Source organism: Culex quinquefasciatus, chromosome 1 (genome assembly GCF_015732765.1).
Source record: "Culex quinquefasciatus strain JHB chromosome 1, VPISU_Cqui_1.0_pri_paternal, whole genome shotgun sequence".
Taxonomy (NCBI): domain Eukaryota; kingdom Metazoa; phylum Arthropoda; class Insecta; order Diptera; family Culicidae; genus Culex; species Culex quinquefasciatus.
The window spans coordinates 52,037,439-52,061,004 of record NC_051861.1 but is presented as its reverse complement, the minus strand read 5'-3'; the positions used below and the strand labels follow the sequence as shown (position 1 = coordinate 52,061,004).

General features: G+C 39.1%; 1 protein-coding gene across 1 annotated transcript in view; it reads left to right on the top strand.

Moving 5' to 3' along the window:
• LOC6039306 overlaps positions 1-23,566 on the top strand; it is a 423,209-nt gene that overhangs the window by 297,163 nt on the left and 102,480 nt on the right. The window contains exon 7 of the mRNA XM_038248130.1: positions 21,910-22,116. Within this exon, the coding sequence (XP_038104058.1) occupies positions 21,910-22,116 (207 nt within the window). The remainder of the gene's footprint in view (positions 1-21,909; positions 22,117-23,566) is intronic.

The following is a 23,566-nucleotide window of genomic DNA, read 5'->3' as shown; positions in this document are numbered from 1 at the left end:
TGCCTATGAAAAAGACAGTTTTGCCTTCCTCACTGAGGTAAGGCTATAATCCTGCTCGAAAAAGTAACTTTTGAAAAACAGCTCGTAGACCTATATTCATGTATACCTATCGACTCAGAATCGAAAACTGAACAAATGTCTGTGTGTGTGTGTGTATGTGTGTGCGTATTCCCCTTGGTGCTCAAAATTCTTGCCAAGTTTTCTCGGCACTGGCTGATCCGATTTGAGTCAAACAAGTTGCATTTGGTCCGGTTTGGTGCCCCATGCTGCACTATTGAATTGTTTGAAGATCCGATAAGTAGTTCAAATGTTACGTATAAAAAAGTGTAAAAGTTGCGAATCGGGTGCTGGAATTTTGATGCCGGATCTCACTTAAATGCATTTAAACTATGTCCAGATCCATCATCCAACCCATCGTTAGTTAGGTAATCGAAAGACCTTTCCAATGATTCTAAAACATTGAAGATCTGGCAACCCTGTTTCAAGTTATGACCACTTAAGTGATATTGATGTACTTTTTTGAAGCCGGATCTCACTTAAATGTATGTAAACTATGTACGGATCCATCATACGACCCATGGTTGGTTAGGTAATCAAAAGACCTTTCCAATGAGTTCAAAACATTGAAGATCTGGCAACCCTGTCTCGAGTTATGACCACTTAAGTGATATTTATGTACTTTTTTGAAGCCGGATCTCACTTAAATGCATGTAAACGATGTCCGGATCCATCATCCAACCCATTGTTGGTTAGGTAATCGAAAATCCTTTCCAACGAGTCCACAACATTGAAGATCTGGCAACCCTATCTCGAGTTATGACCACTTAAGTTATATCTGAGTACTTATTTTTCTGGACCTAAAAAAAAAATAGCTGAAATATGTGTCCAAACCACATATTACCCATTGTTGGTAAAAAGTGAGGAAGGCATCAACCACATAGGTGGATTAAGTTAGTTTTTTTTTTGTCATCGACAAGTAAACAAGGCAAGCAGGCGAATATTTACAACACAAACCGTGTCTTTGCTCCACGAAAAGACGAATTTTTTATTCAATTTTCTGGATTCGTAAACATTTCGAATAAATTTCCTCCCCACAGAAAAAAAGAAATTCGTCTTACAGAATAAAAGAAAACAAATACCCCATGAAGTCTCCAGGAGTGGCTTGAAGAACTTAAGGGGCATAAAATAGAGCTAGGAAGAGCGCAAATTCACTGAAGTGAACAACAGTCTTGGCACAAAATATGTTCCTTTCCGTCTAAGCTTCTACAAAGGCAATGCCTTGCCGGAACCGTAACTTGCAGGCGCAGCACAGCCAGGCTCCGTCGGAAAGTAGATCAGAGCTTAATTTACTCTTTCATCCGTTCTTTTGTTTTCCTTGAATCGTCCTCCTCCTTGGCCAGTTTTAGCTCTCGATGTTTGTAAGTGGGTGTGCATTGTGTTGTGAATGTTCTTACGTAATTTATTTGCCAATAAATTGAGCATTTTCCCAATACCGGTTTCCCACATACACAGCCACATCCCACTCTTAACGTTTCCTGTAAATTCCTGGAGCTGCTTGTTGCCGTCAGCAGTTAAAGTACACACATAAGATTCCCATTTTTGGACAAACAAAAGGAAGGGCAAGCTTGTTCAAACATGTTTGAGTAACTAATCTTCTCACCGACTTTAATTATGAGCTCTATGGGAACGATTTAGGTGTTTGCTGTTGGAAATTTAATAATGGATAACGTACCAAGTTTGGTATAGTTGTATCCTTCATACCTTTAAAATCTATTTTGACGAGAATCGAATCCAACTGTTATTGTAATGTTTTGTCCTTGTTTAAATTTAATGGCTGACTAATTCATGCAAACTATAAAAAGTAGTTTAAGGGGTTACATACATGTTAAAAATCACAAAAAAAAAATCATAAATCAAAAAATATTCAGATCCACTGAAAAGACGATTTCCAATCACTCCTGAAAGTTTCATGGTGATATTTCATGATTAAACTGAGTTACTAGGGTGTAATATCAAAATCGATTTTCCAGCACAGCAATTTTTCAGTTCCTTTTGGGGCCCTAGACAACTCCCCAAAGTTTGGGAACGATTGGTTTAGCCCTCGCTTTGCGCAAAGCGATTCAATTTTCCATACAAATTTGTATGGGAAAATTTTTTTTTTGAATTTTGATATTTAAAAAATCCACGTTTCACGCTATATCAAAACCAGATTCATATTCGGATGCTCTGGAATGTGCTCTACAACTTTCCCGAAGAGAGTATGGTGCTAACTTGCTCCTATAATAAGATACAGCGTCCTCAAAACTCGTCTAAAACGTGATTTTTGATCAAAAAACACGTTTTAGACGAGTTTTGAACACGCTGTATCTTTTTATAGGAGCAAGTTAGCACCATACTTTCTTCGGGAAATTTGTAGAGCACATTCCAGAGCATCAGAATATGAATCCGGTTTTGATATAGCGTGAAACGTGGATTTTTTAAATATCAAAATTCAAAAAAATATTTTTCCCATACAAATTTGTATGGAAAATTGAATCGCTTTGCGCAAAACGAGGGCTAAACCAATCGTTCCCAAACTTTGGGGAGTTGTTTAGGACCCCAAAAGGAACTGAAAAATTGCTGTGTTCGCTAAATTTGGACAACTTTATTTTTTTCCATACAACCATATTACACCCTACTGAGTTACAGACAATTTAAGCTCAAAATTTTGCCATGCGCAACACCGAGTTGATTTACGGGTGCCACGATATCTCGAGATGGGATGGACCAAATTGGCTGAAATTTGAGGTGCAGACTCTCAAGCTATATCCCGTGTGCATGATGAAGCCTGACTTTTGAATTTTTCTTTTTTTTTAAATACAAAAATCTGAAGCTGATGATTGTTTATATGAATAACATAACAATATTTTTATCTTTTTTTTTTAATAAAGTATTTGAAAATCGACCTACGTCATCCACACGGGACCGGTTTGACGAGTCTTCACCAAAATTTTGAGCCAATTTGGTCGACACAGTGTTTAGATATCGTGGCACCCATTTTTTGAAATAGCTAACTTCAAATAGCTATATCTCGGCAACGATACTACCAAATGTCTTCAAATTTGTTTTGTTAATCGATAAAAATGTATATCTTGATACCTTGAAAACAGATTAAAAAAAAGTTTAAACGTGTGCTCATACCAACCTCGGACATTTTTCCAATTTACATTTACATAAGTAACCCCTTAAGTAAAAAGATGAAAACAGAAGAGTTTTCAATCAAATGAGGTTTAGTTCAATAAATACGGTGAAAATCAAGTTGTTTAATGAGTTGACTACAATATTTATTGCAAAGGAGTTTCACACTCTTTGAGTTGGATTTAAATTCATGCAACAAATCATTACAGGTTAGGTTTTTCATTTTCAACTAAATTCAGCCAATAGTTCATAACTGTCAGGCTAACAAACTCGTTCACTCACTTCTAGAGCAACTTTTGAAAAGGCCAAGCATTTTAATAGATGGCACTATTTTGCTGCCCAAGTAACATTTTAGGTTTTATCAAAGCTGTCACAACCGCTATTAATCCTATCAGCTAAAACCAACATTAAAACCACTAAGTCGTAACAGCCTCCCCAGAACCCCGATAAACCTCTGTTAAAGCCCAAAAAGACCTCCACAACCCGAGCATGGGTAAATAACAAGGGAAATGCAAAATAATACCATTCAATGGTATCAAGACCAAATTTTGGTTTTCGCGAGCCCTTGAAAAAAAGTCTAAAGTGTATGTTAATACCAATCTGTAGTATTATACCAAATTATGGTATTGTTTTGTTATTGGGCAAATTTTAAGAAAATGTCGAATTTTGACATACTGTTACTTACTTACATACTTAAAAACGCAAATCTACTTCAAATTAAAGCCAACTATTTTATTTTGGTCTAAAAAGTCATTTAATGAACTTTATAAATTAGGGAATACCATACATTGGTATTGTGAAGGTATTTTAAATAAAAATATTTAAATATAAAGGTAATTCATAAAAAAATCTAATTTAAATGATGTTTAACATTCTAAAAAGTATGCTGATACATTTGAAAATGATAAGAAAAACGTTTATATATTTAGACGACTTTACGACAACAATAGGTTTAACGTGAAAAAATTAAAATTTTATAATGGATTTTACGTAACATTGTGTGTCTTTTTCGTCACAATCAATAAACCTAAAAAAATAATGTCAATCTTTGTTAATTTGATAAAATAACTCTTTCAATACCAAAATGTTGGTATGCATGTGGTATTCGAACTTCGTTCTAAATATTGGATTTGTGTTGAATCCTATTCAGTTGGAATCATGCATCCTCGAAAATCCCGCGAAAAATGCCACGCTGCCTGTGCTATAGCCTTTCTCGTTCTGGTTTAGTTTGTTTCTCTTTCTTTGAATTTCCTGATATTTTTGCCTGTAGCTAAAACATGTTGAGCAGCAGCAGCTCGTTTTCAACAAGCGTTGATAGCTCAGTTGGTAAACGGGTAGCTAAAATGGTGTCTGCACCTTACCTGTCATTAGTTCGATTCCAGTATTCCTCTAGTTTACTTTACCTGATATTTTTTGGCTCTCCAAGCAAGACTTCGTTCCTGCCTGTTCGAAGGATTTAAATATAGCATCAAAATTCTACCCATTTCTCATTGCAATCCCATTAGCCAAATTGAATTCCCGCTGTAATCCTATAAAGAATTCTCATTGTTTTTTGTCCAATGTGATTTTTATTTACCCGGAAAGTTGTTTTTGTCTGGTATTCATTTGCCCTTGGAATGGCTCGTTTTGGTATTCCTTTGGTCTTCCCCATACAGTTTTTTGGTATGATTTCATGGTATTATACCATCTATTACTGAGCAACCAAGGGCACATTTTGGTATTTGTTATTATGCCAAGTAATACCAAAATATAGTATTCCCGTGTTATTTACCCCTGCTCGGGAAAGGTTATTACGCCCTATTTATAAAACCTACATAGGAGTTCAAGGCTAACAACATCCTCAATGCTTTGATAAAAACCTTTGTTAAAACCTTGTCAGGATTTAAAGAAATCCAATTTTTCAGTTCTATATTTTTTCAACCATATTCAATCAGAACACGCGTTTAGCGCCATATTTATTAAGGTGGGTACGTTTTTCAAAAAGTTCTCGGATCTAGTTTTAGTATGGTTCCCCTTGTAGGGCATGCCCATAGGGACTTTCATGCCAAATATCAGCTCATAGAATTTGCAAAATAATTCCAGAGCTGTCAAAATGCTTATCGGCCCCTTTCTTGTGTTTGTTTGTTTGTTTTTTTGTTCTGTTTCTAGTTTTCTTTTTTTTTTTTTTCCTTGGATGGCCCACCTCATACCCATACACAGTTTTTGTAGTATGGAAGATTTACGAGCAGATATCTTTCGATAATTCTTCGTTCATGTTTAGAGAGTGTCCTGTAATCTTACTCCACTTCCGTGTATGCCCATCCATATCTCTCTTATCTCGTCTCAAGGCGCTCTTACAAATCCTATGTAGAGTCTTTCATCACTCAGATTGCATCAAATTTAGGGTATTGGAACCATTTGCTATTCCACTCGCATATGAGCGCATAGGGTTAAACCGCGCCCAGATTCGCGTTACTTTTGATCAGGTTTATCATATGCGGCCCAAAGTGATCCCATGCGAATGCGTACCGATAATGAAGATGGCCGACCGTCATAACGTGCTCTTCCTCACAGTACCATCGTGGGTCACTTCTACTCCAACGGCCGTGTCCGTACGAACTCCTTGCAGTTTCTTTTAAACTCGTTGATGTTGCTTGTCGTCTTTGCATTCTCTGGGAGCTGGTTGTAAAGTTTAAATCCTTTGTAAAACAGCGAGTTCTGCGTGCATGCCTTTTTCCAGTTCTGCAATCTGAGATCGTCAGCTCCTCTAGTGTCATGCTCATGGATATCTCTTCCGCATACCATGGCTTCCGTCAAGTATTGTGGCGCCATCCTTTTTTTCATACGATAAACAAACACAAGGGTATTGTACTCGATTCTTTGCTTTACCGACATCCATTGCAAACATTCGAGCATGCTCCGTCGAGGCGTCAGTCGATCACACTTTAGTATCAGCCGCATTATTTTGCTTTGTAGTACCTGCATCCTTTTCAGTTGTCGTTGTGTTCCCAGAAACAAGATCGATGAACAATAGTCAAAGTGAGGAGCGATGAGCGAATTGTACACCTGAACTTTCGTCTCTGCCGTCAAGTAGCGATTGATCCTACACAGAACACCAAACTTCCGTGCTGCCTTCCGAATAGTATAGTCAATATGTTCGTTGAAATTCAACTTTTCGTCCAACATGACTCCGAGGTACTTCATCGTCTCAACCCGCTCCACAACTCCTCCATCCATCTGTACACACCGTCTGCAGTCGTTGGTTTTCCGTGTCGTCACTACCATGCACTTCGTCTTCGCGATGTTCAACTGCAGCTTCTTCCATTTCAAACATTCCGTGAATCCTACTAGCTCTTCGTTCATGATGTCAAAGCACTCGTCGAAGCTGTCACCAATCACAAACAAAACTGTGTCATCGGCGAACAGGTTCACCTGTACTCTCCTCAGTGCCTGTTTAATGTCGTTTATGTACAGTATGAACAGTAGTGGGCCTAGCACGCTTCCTTGCGGTACTCCGAGCTTGACTGCTGTTTCTGATGACACCGCGCTATTGTACCTTGTCACTTGCGTCCGGTTCTCCAGGTAACTGCTGAACCATTTTAGTACCGTGCCCCGTATTCCACTTTTCTTGAGAACACCTATTAGTTTCGTCCGGTCAATGGTTTCGAAGGCCCGCTTCAGATCCACGAAGACTGATAGAACAACTCTTCCTTCTTCAATACACTGCTTCCACTTCAACAGCAACAGGTTCAGCGCCGATTCACAAGAGTGATTTTTCCGAAAACCAGATTGTTCCTTCAGCAGCACACCAGTACGGTCAATGAACGCTAACAGTTGTTCCTTCACGATTATCTCCATGACCTTCTCGTACAGCGGCAACATGTTGATGGGTCTGTGGTCCTCCGGATTCTTCGATTTAGGAATTTTTGGGATGGGAATCACCAAGGTCCTCTTCCATGCGTCTGGGAATTCACCTCGAGACAGCGACTTGTTTACGATATCCAGCAACTCAACTGCAACCACGTCCAAAGCATCCATCATGACCCGTTTCGTGACATGTTCAACTCCAGCACAATTCTTGAGTGACCGTACCGTTTCCTTCAGTTTGTTCATTGTGATCGGTTCAAAGTTACTCAACAACTCTTTGTGTTCCGTCCCTCCTGTCGTCGGCGGCGTAAATGCCGTTGGTGGAATCTTTCCATGTATCTCCTCCACACTCTGTACAAAGAACTCGTTCAGAAGCGTCGCCGTCTCAGCATCTCCTCGTGGTCCTCCAAACACTATCTCAGTTGGCGGCTGTCCTCCAGGCTGGATAAGCGATTTTAAACACCTCCACAGCTTCTTTGAATCGCCGCCGCAGCTCCTTATTTCGTTGTTGATTGACGAGTTCTTTGATGTCCGGATTTGGTTCACGTAACGGTTTCTGCAACGCTTGTACCTATCCCAGTCACTTACCAACTTGGTGCTCTTAAACTTCCGATAGGCATCGTCTCTCAAAGTTTTGAGTGTTGAAAGCTGATCCCCGTACCAGTCATGTGGGTCTGAACGCTCATCGAAGCGGACATCGACGAGACTTCCAACGGCCGCCACAATTTCTGCGTCAAATTTCTCTCCGGCTTCGTTTACTGACGCCATTGGATCCGCTCGACTTCGGTTCGAAAGGAGAATCTCCTGCAGTTTCTCCTTAGAGTACCGCCTCCAACTAATCCGGGTCTTGCTGCGTTCGGAAAGATGCACGCTGCTTTTCCCGGGGTTGATTCCAATTGTTTCATGATCGGAAATTTTCAGCTCCTCTACAACACGTGCATCTCCACCCACCATATTTGTAAACACGAGATCTATCTTTTCTTCTTGAAGCATCAAAAAGACACTTGTGGCTACAATGCAAAACCACGTCAAAAAGATATGCTGGTATATCAGTTTCAGCTACCGCTGATTCCTGGTCGGCAGTTGGACTAACAATTCAAAGGACGTTAGTTCGAATTCTAGGTGGATGCGAGCTTAGGTGTAAAAAGAGGTTAGGATTGCCTCACTATTTCAAGCCTACGTATACCAAGATGGCCGGGAACGTGGTGTAGGGGTAAGCGTGGTTTCCTCTCACCCAGTCGGCCTGTGTTCGGTCCCAGAAGATCCCGGTGGCATTTTTCGAGACGAGATTTGTCTGATCACGCCTTCCGTCGGACGCGGAAGGAAATGTTGGCCCCGGTCTAACCTAAAGGGTTAGGTCGATAGCTCAGTCCTGGTGTAGGAGTCGTCTCCCTGGGTCCTGTCTCGGTGGAGTCGCTGGTAGGCAGTTGGACTCACAATCCAAAGGTCGTCACTCAATTCCGGGGTGGATGGAAGCTAAGGTGTAAAAAGAGGTTTGCAATTGCCTCAACAATCAAGCCTTTGAACACCTAGTTTCGAGTAGGAATCTCGCAATCGAGTACGCCAAGGCAATGCTGTAGACCAAATAATTTGTTTTGAGTTTATGTTATGTATACCAAGATTCGAGTAGGAATCTTGCAGTAGAAGTTATGAAAATAAATACAAGTTATTTTAGCGAATAATTTCATTTGATTCAGACGTGATTTTTAAACATACACGAACGAAAGCAAACGGAAGGAGCGGCCGTGGCTGACTGGTTACGGTGTTCGCTTTGTAAGCGAATGGTTCTGGGTTCGATGCCCATCTGCTCCCAATGAGAAAGTTAAGAACACATGAATTTGAGATGATGAATAATGAACGAAAAATCAAAGTCGCTCGAGGCGGGGTTCGATCCCCCGTCCTTTGGATTGGTAAGCAAAAATGCTAACCACTAGGCCATGACGACTTGGTGAGCGTGGACTGGAATTATAGGAATACTGTTACAGAGAGCGAGTTGTGGCGCTTTAACCACGGCAAATAGTGTCCAGGGCATTCGTGGAAATACAATGTCCCAGCCCAGAGGGTCCCGGAGTACCAAACCTTCTTAGCATGGTGCTCCCAACGAATACAACCAAATCTCGGAGCGTATGATGGTATGTCCCCACGCTTCTTCCTCTCCTGTCGATTCAGAATTGTGTTGTTGTTCGAACACTCAGTGCTCAAACTCAACCCAATTACGAGTCATCTCTGCGATACGGCTTTACGCAGTAGGCCTGGCCGCTTTAACGCTTGTGATGTTTCAATGCATTTCAATGCAATGGCGCACTACAAATGTTAATAAATGACAAGAAGAGTGCTAGGCGTCATCTAACCTAAGGCTGTGCTAGGGTCTGATTAGATTAGATTAGATACACGAACGAAAGCAAGCGGCTTTTTACTTCACAAAAAGCCTTAAAATTGATGTTTTTCAATCTTGAGTACAGTTTTACTCAAAACTTTTTTCTATTATATAAGTTTGTTCAGTAAGTTATAATTATGCATGGCCTGGCCATTAATGGTAGCTTCATGATATCTCAATTTCAATTAGCTGTGGCATGTTGTTCCTCAATAAACATCAAGTTAATTTCCGTACGATTTGTTAATTACTTTCCTATACCAAAAAAATCGAGCAGAAACAACGTGCCAACCATACCACCTGGTGAAAGTTCCATCTAAATCGCTCAATGATCTCTCCGAAATCCATTTTTCTTCTGAAGCATGTAATCATTGTCTGGAAATTCAACGACATTTGCCAGTTTGTTGAGCGTCTTTTCTAAATACAGCACTCACCCTCTTGGGAATATAATGGAAATTTGAGGTTGAAAAGCGAAGAAAATGCTCCTACACCCAAAGGAAAAATATATCTCAAAATCTGCAACATTGGATTTGCTGCACAAAATGTCATATTTTATAACATTTTTTGCAGCAAGCCCGTAGATCATTTTTGCCCGCGTGTAAAAATTTCAGCGATCTGCAGTTCTCACCAACACATATAAAGCTGGCCCGTCCCCGAGCAACACTCCAAAGAGAAGCATATGTTGGTGCTCTTTCACTCACTTTTCATCAAGCGTCCATGGCGCGGTGGTAGCGTGTCGGATCAATAACCAAGAAGTTGGTGGTTCAATTCTCGTTCTGCTAAGTGTTTTTTTTTGTGAAATACAACCAAAAAGTCGTCGGTAATGTCGATAATTGTCGGTAACGGGCAAAAATGTCATACTCCTATATCGCAAAAAATGCATGAGGACAGATTTCATGCAGATTCTGATATACTTTCATACCGCCATGCATCACAATCATGCGACTGCCAGTTGGGTGTAATTTTGACATCACGGAACACGGATTTTGATAAGTTGAGTTATTTGAATCAAAATAAAATTCTTTTTTGAATGATTTTCAGAATTCACTTCAAAGGCAATATTTCAATCCAAAGTAATATAACTTTATTCTAGTTTCTGAGATCAGAATAGTCTATCCAAAAACATGAAGAGAGAACGCAATGTTGATGAGCACGCGATGAAAATTCTCGCAAAACGAAAGCCAGGGGTAGACTTCTAGTTTGCTAATAAAATTAAATAGCACTTTGTCATGCGTGGAGCCCGGATACCTTTTTTTGAAAACCGGGGTCGATGGTATTCTATCTTGAATTAATTTCCAGTTTTGGTCACACAATGTTTTGCTTCCAAATATAAATTTTCAATAAAATGTGAATTTAAAAAAAAAAACGTACTTTTCCTGTTATTCAATAGTGACGAGATGAGCACTTTTCAGCACTTCATAATCGAATCACGAAATAGTAGTTTATGCACCAAGTTGCAAAAAGAGGATTTTTTCAGCACGAGTTGTACATTTATCTAACGAGGTTCACCGAGTTGGATAAATACGAAGAGTGCTGAAAAAATCAAGTTTTGCAACGAGTTCCATACAACATTTTTTGCAATTCCAAAAACACTGAGTGAAATTTTAAGTAAAATTTTCATGTATTTTGTCAATAAATCGTTTAAATCAAAAAAATGTTGAAAAGTGTTACTTTTCAAAACAAGTGCTGAAAAGTAGAACTTTTCAGCTTTTATTTTGAAAAGTGTTGCTATTCGATTCTGTTATTTTTGGCACAGAAAAGTAGGCTATTTCGTCGTTCAAGAATGACAGGAAAAGTAAGTAGTTTCACGACGGAATTGCAAAAAAAATGTTTCCGTTGTCTTGTTTTTGATTGTAAGCTTGTTAAGGTAAAATGATTTATAACTTTTAAATCCAAGATGGCGGGGTTGAAATACTGGAAAATGCAATCGGTATGCTAAAAATTAATCAATTACTCAAATTTGACTTAAAGGTGTCATAGAACGCCGCCGGTTTAGTTCGTTGTTGTTGTTTTAATTTCATTACAGTCGGTTACGTAGTGGCCGGTTTTCTATTCGTTTGAATTCGTTGATCGTAATAATTTATTCCAACAGGCAGTTTTAGTATAAAATCACTATCCATTTAATGAAGAGTAAAGCGTCTTTTATTTACTATTTTTGAAATTTGCTCGCGTTATCGTATTAACAGTAAAAATATACCGATAAGTTCAGCCCATAGCATTACTGCTCGGATGGCACGCGTTCGATTTGAAAACTTTTTGAATATTCAATTATGTATTTTTCCGCAGCCAGCTGCCTAAGATTTTTAAAATTTCAACCGATAAACAAATTGTGTATGGTCGCATCACCTCACAGTGAATCCTGTAAACCCCTCAAAACTCATGTGATTTGTTGGAAACGCAGCCGATTTAGCGCTCTCCATTATTCAAGTACCGGACTAACATTCCCATCCACTTCCCCGTGTCTTACCACCGGCCAAGGCCGACGTCTGTATTGATCAGCACCTTTGAAAATTACAAAGCGGTGGTGATTGATTCCTACTCTTCATCGGTTGTTCGCAATTATGATTTCAATATGTTTCGTTTTTTCGTTATCCAGCTTTCAAACTATTCAAGTTTTGTTGTGTGGAAAATCCTTTCGGGTGAAACACTTTTCCGGGTGCCAGCTGATCAACACAAAGGTTTGAAAAAATTTGTCTTAGAAGGAATTACAGACTTACAAAAAATTGTATTTTCTCAGACAGTCAAGCTGCGTTAAATGCTCTAAAATCACCAACATGCCAGTCTAAGCTAGTATGGGAATGAAGGAAACTTTTAAAACAATTAGCATCTAAAAATCAAGTACATCTGTACTGGGTTCCGGGACACCGGGGTATAGATGGAAACGAAAAAGCCGACCTTCTTGCTAGAAATGGGTCAGAAGGGCACTTCATTGGCCCAGAACCCTTCTGCGGGGTCTCAAAAAGCGTATTAAAAATAGAGTTTGTAAAACATGAGGAAAAGACGATTCAGTTAAACTGAACGAAAACACAATTACTGAGACAATCTAGGGAGTTCATCACTCCCTCTACTCAAAAATCAAAAAAAAAAAAATACTCAATCTGAACAAGAAATATCTAAATATCTATATCGGGCTTATAACAGGACACTGTCCGTCTAGATATCATTTGAAAAAGCTAGGTCTTTGTCAAATAGATATCTGTCGGTTCTGTGACTGTGAAACCGAAACATCAAAACATCTAATATGCGACTGCAGCGCACTATCTGCAAGGCGAAGGCAGATTCTTAACAGGCCTATTTTAAGCCCTAAAGAGATCTGGCAAGAAAACCCCAGTAAGGTAGATGATTTCATTTTAGAAATTATACCTGAATGGGGCATACCGCAACGTCAGCCAATGACAGTCACCCTAAATGGTAACGTGTCATCCTGAAGACTGCGATAATAAAATGGGTATACCGCAATAGATCAAAGTCATGGTCGCAGTGGTCTCAACCCAACAAAAAAAAAAGGTTTGAAAATCGGTTGCTCTAATGTTGAGCGTCAAACATTTCCGTTACGTTAAAAAATTATTATGTTGTAGTATAATTGCATAATTTGCTAATAACCGGGGCTCGTTTCTAAAGGCAAGCGATGGTTTTCACCTTGGTTTTCACATCTTTAGTGGCGTGCTCAATTAGTAACATGCATTAAAGGAAAGCATTTTGTTTAGCTGGAGAACATTTTTGTGGTTGTTGAAATTAACCTTGACTTTTAAAAGCGATGAAATATCACTGTCCTACAGAGAAAAGACAAAAATGACTAATCAAGGCTTCGGTTGATCGAGTCTGGACTGTACACAGAAAAATAAAAGAAAAGTTCAAAAGCCCTTCAAATTTGTTAAAGATTGAAAAGGGACCATCCATAAACCACGTGTCCATCTTAGACCCCCCTCGTGGACAATTTCCATATAAATAAAATCATTTTTTGTATGGAGCGTGGATCAAAAAATTGGTTAAAGCAATCCTAATTTCCATATGAACTTTATGCTTTAGGACCCATCAATTAAGCTTAAGGGAAAATGTAAAAAAAAGATGTATCATTAGTTTTAAATTTAGTTTTGTAGATCAGTATTCAGTAGAGGCAAATACCGTCATCTGGGGCTAATCGGGACACATGGGGTGAATTGGGACAGTAGTTTTAGCAATGTTCCAGCCTAGTATTTTGATGGAGAACGGGATTATAAGTTTACAGCTCCGAATCTTGGCAGTATTACTCATTGTCAAATCAGACTTTTTGAAGAAAAAAAATCTCACATTTCAACCGTTAGCAAATTATAAAGATAATTGCAGTCCACTCAAATCTCCGTAACGGTTTAATTTATTTCACATTTGTTGAGGAACAAAATATCCCTTTCGGTAACATTCTTCCGTGACCGTAATCCTCCGGGAGCAATTGCTTCGGCCACCACCCACCGCCCTGTGCCACATCAAATCTGATTTATTTTCTGCCTTTATTACGAAAAATTTGCACAAGCTGGAAATTCCACTGTACTGCACACTGCTCCGTCTGTCTAGGACGCAGACAAACTGGAGGACTAGAGTACGGAATCTTTTCACCGTAGGACACGGTTCTGCATTATAGCGAGCGGGAGTCAGCCGCAACGTACGGTCGATTTCGGGGGAAAGCAATGGTCATGTTAATTTTATACACGTATCTGATTTTCATTCATTACCTCACTCGTTTCAAAACTTGGCTGGTCGTCCGTTGGCGACACAGACACGGCATGTCCTGCTGCCTTCAGCATGGTGAGTGTCGTTCCAAAAATGGCGAGTTGATTGCCACAGTTGACCTCAGTGTCGCAAAGCAGCCATGTGCATATGGAGTAGGGTGGCCAGAAAAAAATATTGTCTAAGAAAATTAACTCACCCATTCATCCACAATTCGAAGGTATAATGAATTGCAAATTTGTTCAAGATTTAAACTCTTGTCTTATGTGACTCTACACAGAAAAAAAAAAATCATGGTAATATTACATCTGGGAAGGGGTACATCTTTTATGTAAGAAAAAGGTGTAATTTTACCTCTGCAAATGTGTAATTTTACCACTATTCTAGTGTAATGTCACTTTTTCAGTCTAAATTGAGGTAAAATTACATCATAAAAGAGGTAATATTCAACCTTCCAAAATTACAGCTTCCAAATTTACATTATTTTTTTCTGTGTAGCATAAATTTATGTGTTTGAGATTGCAGAAAGATTGGTTTTGGATAACAAGTTAGTATTTATAAATAGAATTCCTCTGATCAAACCTGAGTTTCTTTTAAAAGAATTTCATCGCTCGTCAATTTGTCTTAAACTTAGAAAGTGGTCCAAGTTGTCACCCTAATGTGGATCCGCCCAATGTAAGGGTTATTTGTGCTAGTGAGGTGTTGTGTAATAATCATACGAGATTTGCCTGCTTTACATTCGCTCGTGGCGCAGCCGTTGCAGCAGGGGCTAGTTGAAGGGGATCGAACAACAGTATAATGGCGAATATAGGGCCAACATGGCGTGTAGATTCTGGAACCTGGGCCAGAACGATAACAAGCAATATAAGGCGAAATTGGGATGCATTATCAATCGACGGAAGCAGACACACATACATCACACAAAAATAGCTATGCAATCAGGGGAGAGTCTGCATCGACGAAGAGTTAACAATTCCGACGTCCACACACTCTCACACACAGACACACCCACCCAATCACACGTGAGGGGAACACCGTACGGAGGTGATGTGATTACTATGATTTAACGAGCATTTTCGTGTTGATTTGAAGACTTCTGAGAAATGTGAAATGTTGTTTGCAAGGGAAAATTACACCTTTCCTTGCACTGCAATTGTCACTATTTCATGAACGACATGGAGTTGAACTAAACGCGTTTTACAGTTTTGTCATATTAGGATTGAATTTTCACAGTAAACGATTAGATGGGTATCATTAACATTTTCTAATTAGGTTCATATTTGGTTTGGCTGTTGAAACTTTCAAACGAGCGAAAATCCATCTAAATCGTACCACTACAGGTACCACCCTTTTCTGCACTTCACTTTACGATAAAAATTGTGTTCAGTGTGAGTTTACAATTGAAAATATGAAACATAGTAGGTAGACTAAAATGATCCAATTTTGTGTTATCATCCAAAATAGTAGTTTTTGCAATTCTGTCGTGAAACTGCTTACTTTTCCTGTCATTCTTGAACGACGAAATAGCCTACTTTTCTGTACCAAAAATAACAGAATTAAATTGCAACACATTTCATAATTAATGATGTAAAGTTCTACTTTTCAGCACTGAAATGGGTGCTGAAAAGTTGAACTTTTCAGCACTTGTTTTGAAAAATAAAACTTTTTAACCTTTTTTGATTTAAACGATTAATTGACAAAATACATGAACATTTGATTTAACATTCAACAGAAAGGGTGTTTTCGGAATTGCAAAAACAATGTTGTATGGACTCGTTGCAAAACTTGGTTTATTCAGCATTCGTCGTATTTATCCAACTCGGTGAACCTCGCTGGATAAATGTACGACTCGTGCTGAAAAACTCCTCTTTTTGCAACTTGTTGCAAACTACTATTATTAAACAAGTTGCAGAACAAATCGTACATTTAAACACGTCGAGTGCTGAAAAAAATCAAGTTTTGCAACAAGTTCCATACAACAGTTTTTGCAATTACAAAAAACAACTTTGAGTGGAATTGTAAGTTAAATGTCCATGTATTTAGTCATTCCACCGTTTAAACCAAAACAATGTTGAAAATTTTAACTTTTCAAAACAAGTGCTGAAAAGTTTAACTTTTCAGCATTTATTTTAGTGCTAAAAAGAAGAACTTTTCAGCATTTGTTTTGAAAAGTGTTTAAATTCGATTCTGTTGTTGTTGGTTAAGAATTAGACTACCAACTGTACGGGTTTATTTTTACGGAACCTCTTCGCGGATTTTTAACAGGCCGGAATTTTTGTTGGGAATTTTACACATAATACGGATTTGTGCGGAATTTTAACAACTTTTTAATAATTGAATTGCTTTTTTGATTTGGTCGAAACTTTTGTTAACTAGAAATTTTAATTTTTCTGTGAGTTTGATTTCAAAAGGGAGAGTTTTTAGGGGTCTCCTCAATTCAAACTTGATTATCAATAATTCTAGAGTTTTTGAACTATTGTCTTTCATATGTTGATAGGACCTGAGCAATCCTCTACGAAATCTGTCTTTGTTCTTTAATTTTAATTTAATCCGACTGAAACTTTTTTGGTGCCTTCGATATGCCCAAAGAAGCCATTTTGCATGTAATTTTCCATACAAATTTGGCAGCTGGCCATACAAAAATGATGTATGAATATTAAAAAATCTGTATCTTTTGAAGGAATTTTTTGATCGATTTGGTGTCTTCGGCAAAGTTGTAGGTATGGATATAGACTACACTGAAAAAAATGATGCACGGTAAAAAAATTTTGGTGATTTTTTATTTAACATAATGTCACTTAAACTTGATTTGCAAAAAAAAAACACTATTTCTAATTTTTTTTGTATGTTTTAGAGGACATTAAATGCCAACTTTTCAGAAATTTCCAGGTTGTGCAAAAAATCTTTAACCGAGTTATAAATTTTTGAATCAATACTGATTTTTTCAAAAAATCGAAAAATTGGTCGCAAAAATTTATTAATTTCATTTTTCGATGTAAAATCACATTTGCAATCAAAAAGTTATCAAGTGAATTTTAATAAAGTTCACCGTTTTCAACTAAAATCCAATTTTAGGTGACTTTTTTGAAAATAGTCGCAGTTTTTTTCAGTCGGATTAAAAAATACAAAAAAAAATCAAATGACCGAAATCTGAGAGAACTACTCACCTTTAAAAAACTGTAGAATTGTTCTTTTAGAAATTCCTGCTGGGAAGAAATGTCTCCAAAAATCATCAGCAGATTGATTTTCTTGAAGAATTTTGGGAGCGATTTTCTTTTGCGCGATTTGTCTCCTCTCTCTTTCGCGGGCAAAGAAAGTTTGCAAGCGAAATTGATTGTTATGCGATTTTTTTCCATCCCTGGTCACGAGATATCAAAAAATAGACATAGGATTCGCGATCAGAGACAAAAGTTATCCCTATGGACAAGGTTTCACGCAAATTGAAGAGGGGTCGGGGCAACTTTTGTATGAATTGGCGGAGAATTACTCCTGTGCATGTCAATTTAAAGTTTTCCCAGTAAATGTTTCCCCTGATTGAAAGCTTACTTTCAATAGAAACCGGAAATTTCCAATTAAACGTATGACACTGTACAAGCGTTAAACTGGCATTCCTAGTATTATTTCTTTTGGTTTCAATTAATAATTCATGAAACACAGCTAACCTGTCACTCATTCGTCTAGCGGGGCAGTGCAAGCGACTCCCGACTATTTCAATGTTATTTTTTGTTGGTGTGTTTTCCACTGCCAAAAACTCGTGTGGAGTGAGCCTTTCCCGGTATTGTTTGATTGTTTTTTAGCGTTTTCCATTTGCCGAACCCCTCTCGTGCAGTTTTGAAGCCCACTTTGTGCTCCCAGACAAAGCTGGATTAGGCCTGGAGAGGGTGGGAGCCCGCGCGCGCGAACGGTCTAATTCTATTTGGACACCTAATGCTAGTTAGTAAAACTTTGCGGCAAATCGGTTCGAATAACCTCCTGCTGCACTGTTTCAATGGTATGGTCTCCAACGGGAAACCGGTAGGAAGGTCGGTATTTTGGGCTGCAGCAGCAGCCAGCCCCCTTCAATCCGTCAGGCCGTTTGCTGATGCCCGTCAGTCGGAATTCGAGGCAGCCGGCAGAATTTTCGATAGGCCTCATCGTGTTTTCTGTTTTGTGGTAATAGAATTGAAATTGCATCCACACAAGTGCATCATCGGGATTCAGCCTTCATATTTGTTCAGCTTAGCGTTTCGGTATCTACATTTCAAAATGATTCAAACCCCTTCAGCTGTGCAAAGTGGCAGCCACGTCCGCGATGGGAGCAAACCGGGAATTGAACGGGGCCTTCCTTTTCGGGGGTCGGTACACCAACCTTTTGGCGATGAGAGGCCACTTGTGTCGGGTACCAATTTTGAACTGAGAATGGATCCATCCCCCCGGGGTCCACTGTCTGACGTTCTGGAGCTCACGTGAGAATTATTTCATGTTTTCTATTAGCAATTCCCGGACCATGCGAGCAGCAATAGTTAATTTAGCTACTGCTGGCATGGCGTGTGGTAGTGGTGGTGGCGGTTCGACGATAGATTGATTATTTATTACGTTTGTAATTCCCGTTACAGCACCACTAACTGAATAAATCAACAGGCTTTGCGGGAAAAATCGAAACAACACGAATTATAGCACTCAGTTATTGTAATGTACTACAGTGGATAGCCGTTAGTGCTCTTAGTTGAAATAGGCGTGTAAGTGGCGTTAGTGGTGATGTATATTAATAAACGGTTCTATATGCAGGTATGTAATCAACAGTTGATCACATTGGTATATTGCATATCAGTAGATTTTGCAACACCGTTTTTTAAAACTACCAACTGTCCTTCCGCAGTGACAAAATGGCTCGTGCTGAAAAAAGTATCACTTTGCAAATTCACAAGCTCTAAAAAAAGTCGAACAGCTATATTTGATTGCTGTACCAAATTAGAAAATAATTTTTTCCATAATTTCATAAAATGCATGATACCTACGTGCTAACACAGTACCCTTCAACTCCTTTTGCATGGTTAATTTTTAATGCTGCCTTTTCAGCCTCAACTCTGAGAAAGCACAACCGGGTGAAGGAAATTAAACTCGAAAACCCATTTTCCACGGAATTGCGCGTGCGTTCAGAGTGAAAATTGTTAACATTTCATTTTCGGTACATTTCACCTGTGATGGAATGATTTGAAGTGGGTGGAATTTTACCCGGCACCAAACCGTTCGTATGTTTTTCATTGTAATGCGTAACGCAACGCAAACACCACATCCACTGTTGAACTGAACATTTGGTCGAGTGTGAATCTTCCTGCTGGTGGTTCTCTGAGCTGTGCACAATTATGTAAGCTGAGATTTATCCAGACACACGAAACGCCCCAGATGAAAAGCTCTCTACATCACAGACATTCCAGCGTGTCTGTGGGGCGAATTACATCACCAACGCCGCCATCAGCACCTCCGCCGTGGGGGTTGAATTCCAGTTTTAAAAATAAGCAAGTTCTCGGTATGCTTCAAGGTTGAACTTGAAATCTTATCTAACAGGTCAGAATGAGAACGTGGAGTGGAAGTCCTTCTGACGCTTTCGAATTAAAACAAAATTCTTAATTTATTGTCAAAAAAACGACCATAGAATCAAAGTACCGTCAGTGACGGTGACTTTGGGTTAAGCAACAATACATCTCTTGTAATTTCATAATATATGCCGTTAACTGGGGCGAATCGGGACTATAGTCTGAATAGGGACAGCACATTTAAGAGCACTTGAAACCATCCACATTAACGAACCCCGGGTCTTTTGTGGTCTCTATTGCAAGTTTCTGCTCGAACCTAGGAGTCCGAAGGCTTGAATGGGGAGAGCACCCAAACCTCTTTCTACTCCAAGGAACTTTCCACCCCAGTGTTTGAACTGACGACCTTCGGATTGCGAGTCCAACCGCCGCCAGTGATTCCACCGGAGCAGGCTTGGTTTGGTGTGTTGTTTGTACTTATGGCATGGAGACGACTCCTACACCTGGAATGACTTAACGGCCTAACAACCAAGGCCGGGACCGACATTTTACTTACTCATCCGATGGAAGGTTGCAGCAGATGGGAATCGAACCCAGAATCATCCGCTTACAAAAGGACAGCGTTACCATTCGGCCACGCACTGCCACTTTTAAGAGCCCTTAAAAGCTTCAAATCTGGGAATGAATAAACACATTTTGTTGCTCTTAATCTGGCTTATCGTAAACCACTTCAATAACCCGAAATATTAGGCTGCAACATTACTAAATCTTATGTCTCAATTCACCCCATGTGCCCCTATTCATTGACTTTATAGCTGTCGGCCACTATTGCTAGTACCAACCACTAGTGTCTTCCTTTTGTCTACAAGGACTTCGCCGACCTGGGCTCCTAAGTGTATGAAAGTATGGCACGGAGCGACGGCGCCGAATACCCATATTTACACAAAGAATTTTAGAGCGCCCGCCGCGGGATTCGAACCGGCATCCCCTGGATTGTGAGTCCAGTGTGCGGTCCGATTGATCTACACGGGCGGGACAATTCGCCCCAGATGTCGGTGGTAAAAATAAGTCCCAACAGTATTTCTTGTTTGAAGGAATCGTATTGACATGTTTATGGTAGAGATTTTCAAAGATGGGATACTTTTCAAGCAATTCCAAAAAAAAATATTCATAAGTTTATTTTTTGAGAATTCAATTTTAGTCAAAAACGTACTTTAACTTTAGTCAGCTGCCAAAATGATAGAATTTGTTTTAGGATCGAGATTTTTCCAACTAAGTCATTTTAAGAAGACCATAGGGATGTATCCCTATTATCAGAATTTAGTTTCATTGAGAAATGGTAAAATTCGTAAAAAATCACTTAGACATAATCTCACCCCGAGACCCAATGTCACCCCTACTGATGGTTGTTTTTTTACGATTCCGCCAAGAAACTACTATTTGTTTTTTTTTGTAATTTCCAAACGACAAAGCGGGCTAGTTTTTATTTTACCAAAAACAACAAATTTAAAACAATAATTCTTTTCGATACAAGGGCTGAAACATTCTACTATCCAGCTCTGAAACTCGGTGAACCTCGTTGGAGAATTGAGCGACTAGTGCTAAAAAATCTTCTTTTTGCAATTTGTGCGTAAGCTACATTTTTGTAGATCTTTATAAGTTGAAAGAAGAATGAAACTTTCCAATAAATCTCATTTTGGTCCTAGTCGAAATTCCTTAGGTAAGTAAACTAAATTAAGTCAACAGAATTGCCAGTTACAAGGAAAAAACTTCCTACCACAGTGACCGGAATAAAACCCTTATCGACCGGTACCATTAAGCGATCAAGGGTGGAATCGTTTTTGCCGGAAGTTTTTAAATCATAAATTCCTGGCTGTGTGTGTGTGTGTGTGTGTGGAGCTTTCCTCCTCTGAACTGATTCACCGATACGTACAGAGACCTCGAGCAACCGAACCGGTTCGGTCAGTTTGGTTTGGCCGGACCATCCATAAGCGTGGTAGGACCCGGATTCGTCCTGCAGCAACTGTATTTGCTTTTGAGCGGAAACTGGATTCATTTTTGTCGGAGTCGTCGCTCCATGCTCCCCTCGTTCAGCTCCATGCAAACATCATCGTTATCATGTAGATTTCGCTCGCAACTTGAATCGTACACATCCCTTTTTTTAGTGTGAGGCCAAACGAAGCAGGTGCCGTTTTTCCGACTGTATTTTTCTCATGTATTTTTCCTCTTCTTTTTTCCCTTTACTCTATCAACTGAATCCTGGCGCCCGCTGTGAATCCTGTTGACTCATTGCAGGTCGACCGGAACCGACCGTAACATGGCTGAACGGCGACGAAGTGATGCAAACAGGTGGTGGCGTATCGATGGGCCGCCATGTGACTGTGAATCGCCTGGAGATACACAAAATAACACGCACCGCCCTGAACAACACGTACAAATGTCAGGCGTCCAACACGGTTCTGGTGCCACCGGCGGAACGGAGCGTCCGGGTGGAAATGCTGCGTAAGTATCCGGAATCGGGGACTGGGTGGTGGGGTAGGGTAGAGGGGGGAGGGTCAGATGCAGGTGCAGTCATTTGATACATGGCCAGTTGACATGCCATTCCATGCTGCTGGTGTAAATCTACGTTGTCCTCTAAATGAATCGTCATTTGTTCATCGCTTGCAGCTGCCGCAAACTGCACATGGGTCAAATGTAGGTACATGAACGGATAAATTACTACAACGTTGGCAGTTTTACATCGTTCATGGGGTGTTTTTAGAGTGCAACAATTTATCCCAAAATGGGCCAAATAGTTTACCGTTGGTCTGCTTTCTTGTGAAATTTCTACTTTCCAGTATATATTTTTCAGAATTGCATTGCTCATTTCTTATTCCTTATTTTACTTTTAATTATTGCTCTCTACTCTTGTCCCGTTTTTCCGATTTCTATTTAATTTTTACAAATTTATGTTTTCGAATAACTCAGTTTTCAATTTGGGTTTAATCAACGTACAATTAGTTAACATAAATATGAACTCTTCTCCGTAAAGTTTGGAGTAATTTAGGATAGCTCAGGGTATAGGATGCAGATTTTATTTTATATAAAATGGGTCATTCCAAGTCAACTTGGTACGCTCTTGGACTATGCCTTCACCAATTTGGACCAAATTTTGAGAGAACGTCCATCTATTGATTGGACCATCCTTAATGTTTTGCTGCGCCCTTTTTTTGACAATTTTCAAAAAAAAACTTTTTTTTCTATGGCTTTTGAATTTTGTCCGATTCACTCACTTTCAAGTTCTACAGCTTGGTATTGAAAACATAACCTCAAATGCCCGGGTCTGATCGCCACGAATAAGCCCTGTAGAGGGATGCAATTACCTTCTAGGGCGGTGTCTGTATGTGAGCAATTCTCTTTCAAAACCGGAAATGGAATTTATTTGTATTTTTCCCTATGATCAAAGAAGCTATTTTGTGTCATTGGTTCACCCATACAAGTCTCCATACAATTTTGACAGCTGTCCATACAAAAATGGTACGTTAATATTCAAAAAGCTGTAACTTTTGAGTGAATTTTCTGATTAATTTAGTGTATTCGGCAAAGTTGTAGGTATTGTTGAGGACTATTGCGAAAAAACTGGTACACGAAAAAAAAATGCCAATTGTTTTATTATCTTTTTTTTCACAAAAACTCACTTCCCCAAAATACGTATTTTTTTATTTTCGAGAAACCCGCAGGGGTAAAAAAAACTGCGGCTAAGTTATGATTTTTTGAAAAAAATTGTGATTTTTGGAAAAATCGAAATTTCTTACAAAAAACATGTTGACCCAATTATTTATGTAAAATTAAATTTGCAATCGAGAAATACTTAACAGATTTTTTTTTTATTAAGGTCTCCGTTTTCAAAATATATCCACCGAAAGTTTGGTTTTAGCGAAATATTTGAAATTTTTCGATTTTTAAAAATAGT